Raw genomic sequence first — 14,162 nt, 5'->3', positions numbered from 1 at the left:
GCACCGAAGAATTGATGCTTTTGAACTGTGGTGCTAGAGAAGACTCTTGAGAGTCCCTTGGACTGCAAGATCAAAGCAGTCAATCCTAAAGGAAATCAACCCTGACTATTCATTGGAAGGACTGATGTTGAAGCTGAAGCTCCAATACTTTGGCCATCTGATGCAAACAGCCAACTCACTGGAAAAGATACTGATGCTGAGAAAGATTGAGGGTGAGAGAAGGGGACGACAGAGGATGAGATGGTTGGATGGCATCACCGATTCAATTGACGTGAATCTGAGCAAACTCCAGGAGATAGTGAAGGACAAGGCAAGCCTGGTGTGCGGTCCATGGGGTCACAGTGAGTCAGACATGACTTAGCGACTGAACAACAAGTGTGTCTTCCTTGAAAGCCCCCTCTACTCACTCCTCTCTCTTCCGGGGTCCCTGCCATATTAACAGCTGCAGCAGCAGAATGGACAATAAGGCTACTTACAGATAAGCAGTGGAGTTCCCACGGCAGCCGTGAGTCATCATTTCCCATAGCACAGATGGAGAAGCAGAGGCACGGAGGTTAGGCCACTTGCCCAGGAGGCAGGGTTTTAGTCCGGCCATCTGGCCCTGACCCTCACCCTCCACACTGCACTCTCTCTCTCTCTGGGCTGGCCTCTGCCCACCCCACCAAATGAGTGCTCAGGACATTCTCAATACAACCTGCCTCCTCCACAGGCAATAGGTGTCCCAAGAGTGAGCTGCCTGTCATCCCAGCCCTGGGTCCAGCGGACGGACGGAGTCCTGGGACAGAGCAGGTATGCAAGTCTGACTGGTCACTGCAGGCTCTGCTGGTGAGAGGCTCTGGCACCCACCTCTCCTACCCTGAGCCCTGGTCTCACAAGCCCATGCTCCACCAGCTGCCACATGGCATGCCAGGTCCCTGCACCAGGCCTGAGCGCGAAGCTCGGGGGAGGTAGCCCAAGGGGCGGTGGACAGAAAGACAAGGTCTCTGCCCTCAGCTCAAACTTACAAGGTAGTGGTGGAATCACAGTGTATGCTTACTTGCTTTTTTCTCTGACTTTCCTCCTATCCAGTCCACCCTCTCTAGGGCAGTGGTGGTCCTCAACCAGGGGGTATCCTGCCCTCTACGGGACACTCAGCAGTGTCTGGTGACATTTTTCATCATCACAACTTTGGAAGAGGGGTTTTCACTGGCAGCTGGTGAACAGAGGCCAGTGATGCTGCTAAACATCCAACCAGGGACTTCCCTGGTGGTCCAGTGGCTAAATCTCTGTGCTCCCAATGCAGGGGGCCTGGGTTCCGTCTCTGGTTAGGGAACTAGATTTCACATGCTACAACTAAGACCTGGTGCAGCCAAATAAATAAGTATTACCCAAAAAAATCTGACCAGGCACGGACAGCCCCACTCCCCACAACTAACAAGAAATTTGATGGTCCAAATGTCAGTGGTGCCAACATGAAGGAAGCCCACTGGAGGAAGAGCCGTGGCTGCCACGTGCGAGGACCCAGGGGGCCTGCACGGCTTTAAAGACCAGGAGGCTCTGGTGGGGCAAGGGTGCTGCTTTACAGGTAGAATCTGGGGGCCAGTCTCCTGTTCCCTGCTGGCCCAGTGACACCTGGGAATCGCTCGGTTGGATGGTAATATCAACTGAAAACGTTGCTGTTTCTGCAGTTCCACCCCACGCAGCCTCTGAATGGTCCCATCAGGTACTGACCCAGCTGCGCCCAGAGAGGATTGTACGGGTGTGTCTTGGCCAGCATGTTGACCAGCTGAGAGGTGCGTTTCTCGGAGAAGGCTTTGATGGGTGGGTGGTCAACGGGCATGACGGTGGGTACCCAGGCCAGGTGGTAGGTTAGGACTGCAGTCAGCAGGGCAGCAAAAAACCTTGGAGAAATGGGAGAAAACGTAACCAAGTGAGTCGACGCAGGAAGAGGCAGTCACCCACAGCACGTACACTGACGAGGAACTGCCGCGCAAGGCCCCAGGGGGCTGCCCTTACTGGTTCTTGTTGATCTGCTCTATCAGGAGCGTAAACTCCCTGAGGAAGCGCTGGCACAGCTGGGTCCTCTCCAAGGTGCTGGACATCATGGCCAGCCACACGGGCTCGGCGATCCTGGGCACGGAGTACAGGCTCCAGATCGTCCCTCTACAGAAGAGAAGGGGAGCACGGAACGGTCACTGGGGTCGTGGTGGACGACCCTCGAATAAAGGAACCCAGAAGAAAACAGTCATCTGGATCTATGTAGCCCCTAAGGCATTCAAAGCAGAATATAACACAGGGGTTGGTTGCAGGGCAGGAAAAGAGACACAAAGAGAACTGACCTGTGGGCACAGTGTGGGAAGGAGACTGGGGATGAACTGTGAAAGCAGCAGACATATACACACTACGGGTGTGTAAGACAGACAGCTAGCGGGAATCTGCTGTATCGCACAGGGAGCTCAGCTCGGTGCTCGGTGATGGCCTGGGAGGCGGGACGGGGGCGTGGGAGGAAGGCCAAGGAGGAGGGAACATCTGTGTATACTAATGGCTGAATCATGCTGTCCTACAGAGGAAACTAACACAACTTTGTAAGGCAATTATACTCCAATTATAAAGTGTTTTAAAAAGAAAACTAAAAATAAAATAATATGAAACAGGGGTTGGTAAACTAGGATACAATGTACAGGTCAAATCTGACCTTCATTATAAATAAAGCTTTACTGACACACGGCCATGCTCATCATTTCCCTATTATTTTCCCGTGCATTTACACAACAGCAAAACTGAGCAGCTGCAGCAGAGACCCCTTTACAGGAAACGTACTAAACACGGATGTAAAATATCCTTTACGATGCCTTGTGTCAGAATCCAGGGCAATTTTTACAGGAGAAAAAAATAAGGAAGAAAGATCAAACATGCTAGACTGAAAATGTGACCAGAGGCAATGCAACTCTCCCAATTTCTCATCAGTACTTTCCTTCTCTGAACCAAAGCACTCAATTCACTTCAGATGAAAAAGCTACAAAAATGTCTTTTCTTCACCATATTATTTACTAGATTCTTACACGGACTAACAGAATCAAATTCTTAGGACAGTAAGCTGTTAGGAAACTGATGAGTCTAGTCATATCACTTTACAGATTGAGAAACCGACGTGTAGAGGAGCTATGCTCCTTGCAGCAGACACACACTCCGATGAGGACGCCTGGTGCTGGGGGCTCCGCTCCAGCCCAAGTGGCTCACAGGGGTCCTTCCAGGGAGCACACCGACTTAGCCTAGGCTTCCATTCCCCACCGAGAAACCGGCTTTAAGAAGCACTGCAACAGCCCTGCTTAGCCTGTTGACCATGAATCCCACCTGCACCCCAGAGCAGATCACTTCTCTCCTCTGAGTCTAGGACACATCCCCTCTCCCCAGTGAATATACATGAGGCATATTCTGACCTCAGTTTGGGGCCATGTGCATCCAAGGAGCTAGGACACACAGGATCCTGCCTTGGCCCAAAGCAGAACATTTCTGAGCAGACAGGAGGGACAAGTTACAGCCACACGGACCTGGGGTTCACCTACTGAAGCCAAGGCCTGCAAGCACTAACACACCATACTGTCAGCGGTTTGCTAAAGTAAGAACAAGACCCATCCACCCACAGTGAGGCCTCTGATCCTGCGCTTTCAGATCTGGACCTTTCATTAAACAAGCCAGCCTGGAGTCTGCCACCGCAGCCCCAGGGCGCCGACACTGCAGGAGGTTCACCAGTCACCACGCTGCCACCGAAACACACAGCTGTACATATTCCTCAAATATCCGACTTGGTCTGAGCAACCCCAGATAATGAGTCATGTGTTATAGGAGTACTTTACACATAATTCAGGGCTGAGCAAAGACTGGAGACTTTGCTTCAAGCAGCATCTGAGTTCACCAGCCTTTACCTTAATCATCACAAAAACTTTCTAATGTTGTAAGAATTGTAAACATTTTTGTCTTGCAGCTAGAGAGGAACAGTTGGATTCATTCATTAGCTCGCGACTGCTTCAGAGGGGGCTCCCACTCCCCACCCAAGAAGCCAGCCCTGAGGAGTGCTGTAACAACCCTGCTCAGCCTGGTGACCGTGAATGCCACCTGCCCCCAGAGCAGACCACATTTCTGCCTGACACGAGGGGCAAGACCTCTAGAAAACTGGTCTCCAGGATACAACAGTCATCAGTTAGGAACTCACGGCAAAGATACGCTAGGGTGCTCATGTGACTTATGTCCCAAGGAGGACCCTCACGGGGAGGACACCAGGTGTGCACAGGACGGTCCTGACAAACTGGAGTGTAATGTCCCTGACACACACACTCTCCCCACTTGTGCTCTGGACGAACATCTGGACTTCAAGTTTCTGCATCTATAAAATGGGCTAAGAGTGCTTACTCTGAGGGCTTTTGTGAGATGACACGAGACATATGAACATCAGTTTTCTCCATTCATTCTGGTAGAAACAATCAGATCAAAGACTGTCCCTCAGGCAGTCGTGAAGATTACTTGGTGCTGGTGACTTAAACTTTTTGCTCCTTTGGGCCTTAGCTTCCAAGGAAGGAGCTGCTAAAATAACTAATAGTTATTTGGGTATTTGGTTATAAATAACCAGCCCTCAACTCGGAATCTGCCCCCAACTCTGAATTCCGAGTCATGGTCTCCACGCATGTGGAGGTTCAAGGTTGCTGCTCCACAAAGTCCCTTGCTGGGTTCACCAAACGTTGCCAATTTACCTGAACTCTCCCAGAGCTTCCATCAGACGGCTGACATAGAACTGGACACGGAGACTCGATTCTGCTATCTTCCTGCAGGAAATCATGGCCTTCGGTGGAGAGAAAAGAAGCCACTTTATGCTGAGACGACATTCCGTCACAATCACCCACCAGGTTTTATTCATGAGACAAGGTTACAGCCCACATGGGAGGCAGCAGTTCCCTCTCCCAGAGCAATGAGCCGCTGCTGACTGACATCAGTGTGCCTACGGATCTGTCTAACACTGCTGCGCCAATCCACGCGCCCCGGGAAAGTGACCCAGGACAGCCCGCCACCCTTACAGCCCCGGGGGGCCAGGCCCTGCACTTTCAGTACCTTTTCAATGGCACTCTTCAGCCTGTTCATGTGAGATTCAAACAGGGGGAAATGAGAAAAAAAGAAGTCCTGGAAATTCCTCTGTGCCTCTTCCTTCTCGCACAGTGAGAAGATGATGCTGATGGCAATCTTCTTCCTCCGGACTATGGCCGGGTTGGAACTGCAGGTTTCTTCGGCCAAGCTGAATGTCTCATCCATTGACCTGGAAGGAGAAGGGGTTTGAGGAGCCGCCCTGCATCAGTGGACCACATCCCCTGCTAAGCCTCCTCCTCAGTCAGATTCTATTGTGAAAATGAAAACCTCCACTTGATACTCAGCGTTATTATAACATGAAAAGAAACTTCAGTGAGAACTGAAAGTAATTTTAAGTGCCCTCTTATTAGACTCTTAGTCCTTTTCCCTTGGACTGTGTTACATCAGACTGGTGGTATTTGGGAAGGGGTGTGAAACATCTGTTGGCTCAAAACACAGGCCCTCAGTTTTGGCTAACAGATACCAGTAGATAAGAATCTCTGAGAGGGAAGGTCCTCTGCAGTCCATTGTATGACCAGGACATCGCGTTTGGACATTTACTAGTAGCCAAGGCTTGCTTTCCCAAGGTTACTAAAACTATTAGATGAAGTTACTCCTATAAATGCTGAGACTAAGCCACGCAACCTTGAACACTCTCCGGGAAACCCCCCAAGAAGAAAGATCCCCCTCTCTTCTACTATAGTCAGCACCTGGACCAACTTAACGTTCTGTGCAAAGACTCTGCTTCTAGGATGAGAGAAGCCAACAAACTGAATGTGTATTCAATTTGTTGTAAGGGGTGAACCTCACAAATACAGCCAATCCAGGTCTCTCCTTTATTCTGAAAAACCAGCATATGACCATGTAGCTGCTAACAGCAAGAGTGAAAGATTTTTAAAATTATTTTGTTTTTTTCTATAAAGACACCAAAGCAAAGGATGTTCCTTCATGCTAAGTCGCTTCAGTTATGTCTAACTCTCTGCGACTCTATGGCCTGTAGCCAGCCAGGTTCCTCTGTCCATGGGATTCTCCAGGTGAGAATACTGGAGTGGGTAGCCATGCCCTGCTCCAGGGGATCTTCCCGACCCAGGGATCGAACCCACATCTATCTGTCTCCTGCACCGGCACGCGGGTTCTTTACCACTAGCGCCACCTTTAGGAAGTCCCGAAGCAAGTGACATCACACTGCAAATGAAAGCGCCTAGCCTGGCACAAGGTAGGTTTGCAGTAAATCTTTCTTATTGACCCGAGTGATCAGCTGTGTCTATTGCTAAGCACAGGAGGACGCTGCCTCCTCCATGTCCTTTACTACAAACTACACCCCGATGGTCACGTCTGCTGGCAGAACTCAAGGCAACCAGCCTCATTCCTGGTCTTTAACTTGTTATTTAGTGCTCTACTCACAGTAGATTTCGAACATACCCACATTTTAAAAACATACACACATCAGAAGTTTTATGGTCAGGAAAGCTATCTCATTTTTAAAGGAAAGGAGACAGGCATCATGTTCGAATCTCAGAGGACCATGTCATTGGTGTGGCTGATAAATCTGTAAAAGACTTCATTCAAGACACGCCAGGGGAAGGACATGGTCTCCCAGTGCTCTTGTAAATGCCAGGCATTAAAATAAACCAGCAACCGCTTTCTCTGAGAAACCCCTAGATCCTAATTATTTGCATGGCAGAAAGAAACTGTTGAGGCGCTCTTACGATTTTACTTAATTTCATACAATGCTCCCTCCTCTTTTCCACAGTACCTGTCCTATAACTTTGATTCTCTGCACCAGTTTATTTGTATTCTGTAGAGGAAATTCTGAGCTTATGTTACACCAATCCTTTCTTGCAACCCTTTCTTCTTTGTCATCTCCTGCTTCCCTCCTTTTTGCAAAAGTCAAAATGCCCACATCAATCTGCATGTCTTGGTCAATGTGGTCTCTAATAAACAAACTGCAGTGATCATCGAGCCCTCTTCAGATGTCTGAGTCAGTTCCAGCTCCACCCTGAAAACAGTAACCAACTCGTCAGCACAGCAGACGGTGCCACCTGCTGAATTTCTGAGAATCACTCGCAGCTCTAACAGCGTGTTGGCTCTCACTTGCTCCCTTGAACTCTAAAGCAGCTGAGTTTTGTTCAGTCTGTAGTAGTCTTGGATTGGCCATGCAAACTGGAATAAATCAGGCCATGTGGTATTTATAAATATACTTTTTTTAAGCCTGGGTTCATTTTTTTTAATTGGAGGGAAATGGCTTTACAATGTTGTGTTGGTTTCTGCCATACGACAACTCGGATCAGTCATAATTATATAAATATCCCCTCCCTCTTCAGACTCCCTCCCTTTCTCATCCCAGCCCTTTAGGTGATCCCAGAGTGCAAGGCTAAGCTCCCTGTGTTACGCTATACAGCAGCTTTCCACTAGCTACTGTACACATGCTACTTTCTCAATTTGTCCTACCCATTCCTTCCCCTGCTACGCTGACAAGTCTGTTCTCTACATCTGCATCTCCATTTCTTCTGGGTAAATAGGTTCATCAGTACTATTTTTCTATATTCCATATATATGTGTTAATATATGATATTTATGATATTTGTTTTCCTCTTTCTGACTTGCTTCACTCTGTATAACAGGCTCTTGTTTCATCCACCTCACTACAACTGACTCACATTCCTTCCTTTTTACAGCTGAGTAATACTAAATACTGTATGGATCACAATAAACTATGGAAAATTCTTCAAGAGATGGGAATACCAGACCACCTGACCTGCCTCTTGAGAAACCTGTATGCAGGTCAGGAAGCAACAATTAGAACTGGACATGGGACAACAGACTGGTTCCAAATAGGAAAAGGAGTATGTCAAGGCTGTATATTGTCACTCTGCTTATTTAACTTATATGCAGAGGACATCATGAGAAACGCTGGGCTGGAAGAAGCACAAGCTGGAATCAGGATTGCCAGCAGAAATATCAATAACCTCAGATATGCAGATGACACCACCCTTATGGCAGAAAGTGAAGAGGAACTCAAAAGCCTCTTGAAAGTGAAAGAGGAAAGTGAAAAAGTTGGCTTAAAGCTCAACATTCAGAAAACTAAGATCATGGCATCTGGTCCCATCACTTCATGGGAAATAGATGGGGAGACAGTGGAAGCAGTGTCAGACTTTATTTTTTTGGGCTCCAAAATCACTGCAGATGGTGATTGCAGCCATGAAATTAAAAGACACTTACTCCTTGGAAGGACAGTTATGACCAACCTAGATAGCATATTAAAAAGCAGAGACATTACTTTGCCAACAAAGGTCTGTCTGGTCAAGGCTATGGTTTTTCCAGTGGTCATGTATGGATGTGAGAGTTGGATGGCGAAGAAAGCTGAGCGCTGAAGAATTGATGCTTTTGAACTGTGGTGTTGAAGAAGACTCTTGAAGAGTCCCTTGGACTGCAAGGAGATCCAACCAGTCCATCCTAAAGCAGATCAGTCCTGGGTGTTCAGTGGAAGGACTGATACTGAAGCTGAAACGCCAATACTTTGGCCACCTCATGCGAAGAGTTGACTCATTAGAAAAGACCCTGATGCTGGGAGGGATTGGGGGCAGGAGGAGAAGGGGATGACAGAGGATGAGATGGCTGGATTGCATCACCGACTCAATGGACATGAGTTTGGGTAAACTCCGGGAGTTGGTGATGGACAGGGAGGCCTGGCGTGCTGCGATTCATGGGGTCGCAGAGTCGGACACGACTGAGGGACTGAACTGAACTGAATACTGTAAATATGCTTTTAAGATCAATCGACATGACAGCATGCTTCAAAGTGTTTTTCAACATTTAACTATGCACACAAATACTTTACCATAGCTTTACTGTCAGGGCACTAGGTGAGATACACAGTCCATTTTGCAAACATGGAAACTGAGGCAGAGTGACTGAAGTGCTTCAGAACCGAAAGCTTTTCAACGACCAAGCTGCAGTCAGAGCCCAGGGCTTCTGTCTGTTGGCCCTGGCTCACTGCTTGGACACGGAATACCCAGGGCTCCGGGCCCATGGCTGACCTGTCTGCTGGGGTCACCCAGCTGGAGCACTGAGAGGAGTGGCTGGGAGCAGTCACACAGCTGACAGGCCTTCAAGTCAAGGGAAGACTAAGCTACACACTGAATTTTTCTTCTTATAAAAAAACCAAATAGAATTTTGCTGACACTTATGAACAGCATTTACATATGCTATGAATACTTCAAGATCCTAAATAAAGCCAAAACTCTACTATTTAAGTACATCTCAGTGACCCATAACTGATCTCAGGACTGCTTAGTTTAACCGATTATGTCACTCTGAACTCATACTGAATCTTTGGATTACACTGGAACATATGAAATCACCATTTCTGTAGGTCAAAGAACAACTCATCAGCAACTCTGGTTACTTGTTTTATAATTCAAGTCAACAGCCTTTCTGGGACATTATAATAGCTGCTTCTTCAGGGTTTCAACAGCCCCACTAAGGGTTTCCTCTGCAGCCTCTCTCCCTCACCGCTCTGGCAGCACCTCTGCATCAGCTGATAAACTACCCCCTGATTCCCCCCGCCCTGTCTCCAGTCACCAAAGCTCCCCACGTGGGATGGCAGGGCCCCAAGGTACGGGTGTCCACGAGCAACCAACCCTATGGACTGTGAAGATCCTCCCTGGCCACTCTGAACTCTCTCTGGAATGAAGTCTTTGCTGTGACTTTTCCCTCAGAGCAGAAGCGATCGCATTTCTGGGACCCACTGTTCTCTGGTCCAGCGTCAGAGACTAATCCCCACTCCCACAAGGGTGCTGCCATAAGGGAGATGGGCGACACCCCTGCAGTTGAAGGATCTTCACAGGCAGTGATGGATGCTGAGTCCCTGCAGCTCTTCCGTCCTGAGTGTCAGACAGGGCAAGCCTAGGGCCAGCCCAGGCTGTGCCCTCTCGCAGGGCTGCTCTCAGAAGGGCTGAAGCTCAAGGTAGCATTCAGTGGGTGCGACCTTGATCCCTGACTGTGTCACCTTTAACCTGGGCTCTCTAAGTGCAGTCTGATGGGGTGATGATGCATGCACACGAGCATGCACACAGATGCCAGGCAGCTGAGCACCCGGGGAACTTGGGCGCTGGGCAGTCAGCCTGGGGTCAGGCACACACCCACATGACCAGAACCCAGGTGCCACGAGGCCCCAAGGCGGCAAGGCTGGGACCTGGGCCCAGACTGGTGGTGGCAGCAGGTCACGGCTGTGGGAGGGGGAAAGGGCTTGGGCAGACACAGTGGAGGCAGCTTGTCTGTCCATCATCAGAGCCCGCCCTTGTGGAGTCTGCACAAATACTCGGCTCTTTGTCCTGAGCCCCAGGGCAGTAAATTATCACAAAGAAGGGCCTACAGTGGACAGTACAGTAAAGTATTAATACATCAGGGACTTACTAGAGTTCTTCAAAGAGTTTGTAATCTCTCATTTTGAAAACTGCAGCAACATTGCCAAGCAAACACTCACAAGCACAGAAATAGAAATCAAGTGTAGAGATTGTTGCACTGGATAGAAAATACCCATTACTTTCTAGATGAAGCTTTAGATGATGAAATTATTAATAAGGAAGCCCATTTTAAAATTAATTTTCCATATAATTGACAACATAGTATAGAATGCATAAACAGGCATTCTGAATTACACACAACCCACAAAGACACTTCTAATTTCTTGTAAGACCTCCATAAGTTGCAGGAATTGGCAGAGGAAACATTAAAATAATCTTGTAAAAATTTACATTTAAAATTGAATTCAGACATACAAAATGGCTATGTGTGAAGAATAAAATCTTTAGCAAAACTTCTCCATAAGAATTATCTGATCTAGATGTATTAAAATTTATATTTTTAAAGTTTATTAAAAATTTATCTCAATGTTGTTATAATCTATACAGCTCCAGTAACTGTTACAATAAACAAAATGAGCTTTCCCAAAATAAAAAAATTATCAAAAATTATCTGCCATCTTGCATTTGAAAGGAGCAGCTAACACTGCTTTCAATTATGCCAACTGAAATATAAATTATGATGACCTAAACAAATGAATCTGCAGAAAAGTGAGCCAGAAAAATCTTATGAGTCAAGATATCATATGAAGTATTACTTCATATGTTATATAAAATTACTGCACCAAAACATTTTTTTGCAATTTATAAGTTTATGTTAATAGTTATGGATCACTATTACTCCTATTTATATTTTGAAAGTAAAATATTTTTAATATATTTATTTACATTTATTTATTTGGCTGTGCTGAAATTTAGTTGCGGCATGTGGGATCTAGTTCCCTGACCAGGGATTGAACCCAGGCCCCTTGCATTGGGAGTGAGCAGTCTTAACCACTGAACCACCAGGGAAGTCCTGAAAGTAAAATAGTTTTAATGGAAAAGCCTTACACTTGTTTTATAGGTTGTTCTCAAAATGCCTGGAGCATAATTTTTTAAAAAGAAACATTAACATGTGATGTTAATTTTGGGAGAAGAGGGTGCCGGCAGCCTGATGCCCTCTACATATCTCAGCCCCCCATATCTCAGCCTGTTCTTTCAGGACCACTTCCATGAAGGTTCCCAAGCCCCAAGACCTCCAGAAGGCTGCCTCTCTCTCTTGAGCTCCAAACACTCTACCATCTCTAAGCGTTTATCTTCTTTATACCATTATTTACCTGTGCGTCTTCATGAACTTCTGAAATGCAGTTGTGCAGCTGACTCTTCACTCCCTCACAGACCCTATACATGCTACTCACAACTTACTAAGTCAACCGACTGTCATCTGGCTTTTATAGGGACAACCATCTTTTTTTTTTTTTTTCTTCTATGCTCTATGCATCACAAGTAAGTGGGCTCCCTTCACATGGGAAGCTTTTTTTTTTTTTTTATTAGTTGGAGGCTAATTACTTCACAACATTTCAGTGGGTTTTGTCATACATTGATATGAATCAGCCATAGATTTACACGTATTCCCCATCCCGATCCCCCCTCCCACCTCCCTCTCCACCCGATTCCTCTGGGTCTTCCCAGTGCACCAGGCCCGAGCACTTGTCTCATGCATCCCACCTGGGCTGGTGATCTGTTTCACCATAGATAGTATACATGCTGTTCTTTTGAAACATCCCACCCTCACCTTCTCCCACAGAGTTCAAAAGTCTGTTCTGTATTTCTGTGTCTCTTTTTCTGTTTTGTATATAGGGTTATTGTTACCATCTTTCTAAATTCCATATATATGTGTTAGTATGCTGTAATGTTCTTTATCTTTCTGGCTTACTTCACTCTGTATAGGGACAACCATCTTTATTCCCTTTTAAGTTGTGGGTTGTACAAAGAAGAGATTGGAAGCTATTGATGTAATATCATCATAAGTCAAAAATGTACATTTTGCAATGTAACTAAACTTTAGATCTGAAACCAACTGAAATAAAGGCAAAGGATATCTTGGTACCATCTCTATTCATACTCAAACTCATGACTGTTTAAGAATTTAAGCTTTACCAAAAAAAAAAAAAAAGAGTATGTCACCATTCTTGGGTTCATGTATTTTCAAAGACCATACTGTGTCACCATAAGCCAAGATTTATTCCAGCCTTCTCACTTACACAAGCTACCCCTGGAGGGGAGCCAGTACAAACAGAGCATGCACTCACTTTAAATCAACACAGATCTACCTGGATATTCCCAGTGTCCTTCCTAGACCCTCAACTTGTAAACTTCCAGGCTGAGCTGAAGCTGAGCGGAAAGCTTCCACCCTTTCCCAGGGACGGCAGGTGAACGCAGGGTCTACGGGCACCCCCGGCCGCCCACCTGGGGCCCACCTGGGTGCCCGTCACAGCAAGGGGAACCCAGCTCACCTCCTGGGGATGATGCCGTTTTCCAAGCTTGTGGTCTGGCTCCGAAGCCAGCGGCGCTGGTAGCTGCTGGAGGAGGAGGTGGAGGAGCTTGGAGATGGGAATGGTGTGATCAGAAGGCTGCTCAGGGAGGCTGCAAGAAGAAGATTGGAAAGTGAGAGCTGGACTCAAGGAGCCTGCGAGAACCTACACAAAAGGCACAAGTCCAGGAACCTAACTGCTCAGGTTCTACAGGCCACACCCAGCGGGGAGACCCGCCTCCCCTCTGTACGCGAGAAAACATCCCACAAAATGGGAAACAAGTCAAAAGGAACAGGGACCACAGACAGAGCCTTGCATCCACGACCAGACCTCACTTACAAACGCAAACAATTATTACTCACCCACTCAAGAGTGCAAACTGCAGATTTCTGATACAGCAGCGTTCCACAAAGCTATTGCTGTTGCTGCCGGGTAACCAGTGCCCGACACAGCGTTCACTCACACACATTAACCTCTCTTGACCGCTTGGTCACTCTATATTCAGAGGTGAAAGCCAGGCAGAGAGGTAGTTCCTCCACACAGCATTGCTGCATCCTGCACCCCCAGCCCCAAATACGTAGCATCTGCCCCTGGCCCCTGGCCTGCGGCCACTCCCTCGCTGTGAAAGAGGATTATGTGCATGTGCCATGTGCTCAGTGGTGTCCAACTCTTTATAACCTCATGAACTGGGGTCCATCAGGCTCCTCTGCCCACGGAATGTTCTAAGCAAGAATACTGGAGTGGGTTGCCATTTCCTCCTCCAGGGGATTTTTGCAATCCAAGGCTTGAACCCAGGTCTCTTGCATCTCCTGCATTGGCCAGGTGGATTCTTTACCACTAGCGCCACCTGGGAAGTCGTGTGAAAGTGGAATAACTAGTCCTAAATGTGTCTTCCGTTTGGACTACTTATTTGCCTCGAGCCTCTCTGCTTCTTCCTGTTATGTAGTATCAGTGCCTCCCTAAGTAGCAGCAACATACAACCTGACTGGTCCCCCTCAGGGCAGGCAAAAGGGCTTCTCTCAAATCTCGGCTGCTGGGCGGAGCTCTGTGGGTTTGGAATGCTGGAGGAGGCAGACTTTTTCTCCTTTTACCTCCCCAAGTTACTGGGTCAGGTAGAGAAGGGAATGGAATGTGACAGGCAGCCAGTTGACATTTTCAGACACAGGTACTGACTTCACTAAGCATAGTA

General features: G+C 47.3%; 1 protein-coding gene across 8 annotated transcripts in view; it reads right to left on the bottom strand.

Annotated features, from left to right (window-relative positions):
• The window catches only part of FNIP2 (folliculin interacting protein 2), a 123,912-nt gene that overhangs the window by 28,774 nt on the left and 80,976 nt on the right, over positions 1-14,162 (bottom strand). For all 8 annotated transcript variants that reach the window (XM_043902302.1, XM_043902301.1, XM_043902307.1 and 5 more), the window contains 5 exons: positions 12,956-13,085; positions 5,083-5,284; positions 4,728-4,816; positions 1,996-2,142; positions 1,711-1,880 (listed from right to left, as the gene is read on the bottom strand). In XM_043902302.1, coding sequence (XP_043758237.1) covers positions 1,711-1,880; positions 1,996-2,142; positions 4,728-4,816; positions 5,083-5,284; positions 12,956-13,085 — 738 coding nt within the window. The remainder of the gene's footprint in view (positions 1-1,710; positions 1,881-1,995; positions 2,143-4,727; positions 4,817-5,082; positions 5,285-12,955; positions 13,086-14,162) is intronic.

Source organism: Cervus elaphus, chromosome 5 (genome assembly GCF_910594005.1).
Source record: "Cervus elaphus chromosome 5, mCerEla1.1, whole genome shotgun sequence".
Classification (NCBI taxonomy): domain Eukaryota; kingdom Metazoa; phylum Chordata; class Mammalia; order Artiodactyla; family Cervidae; genus Cervus; species Cervus elaphus.
This window is presented reverse-complemented; position numbering and strand designations above follow the sequence as displayed.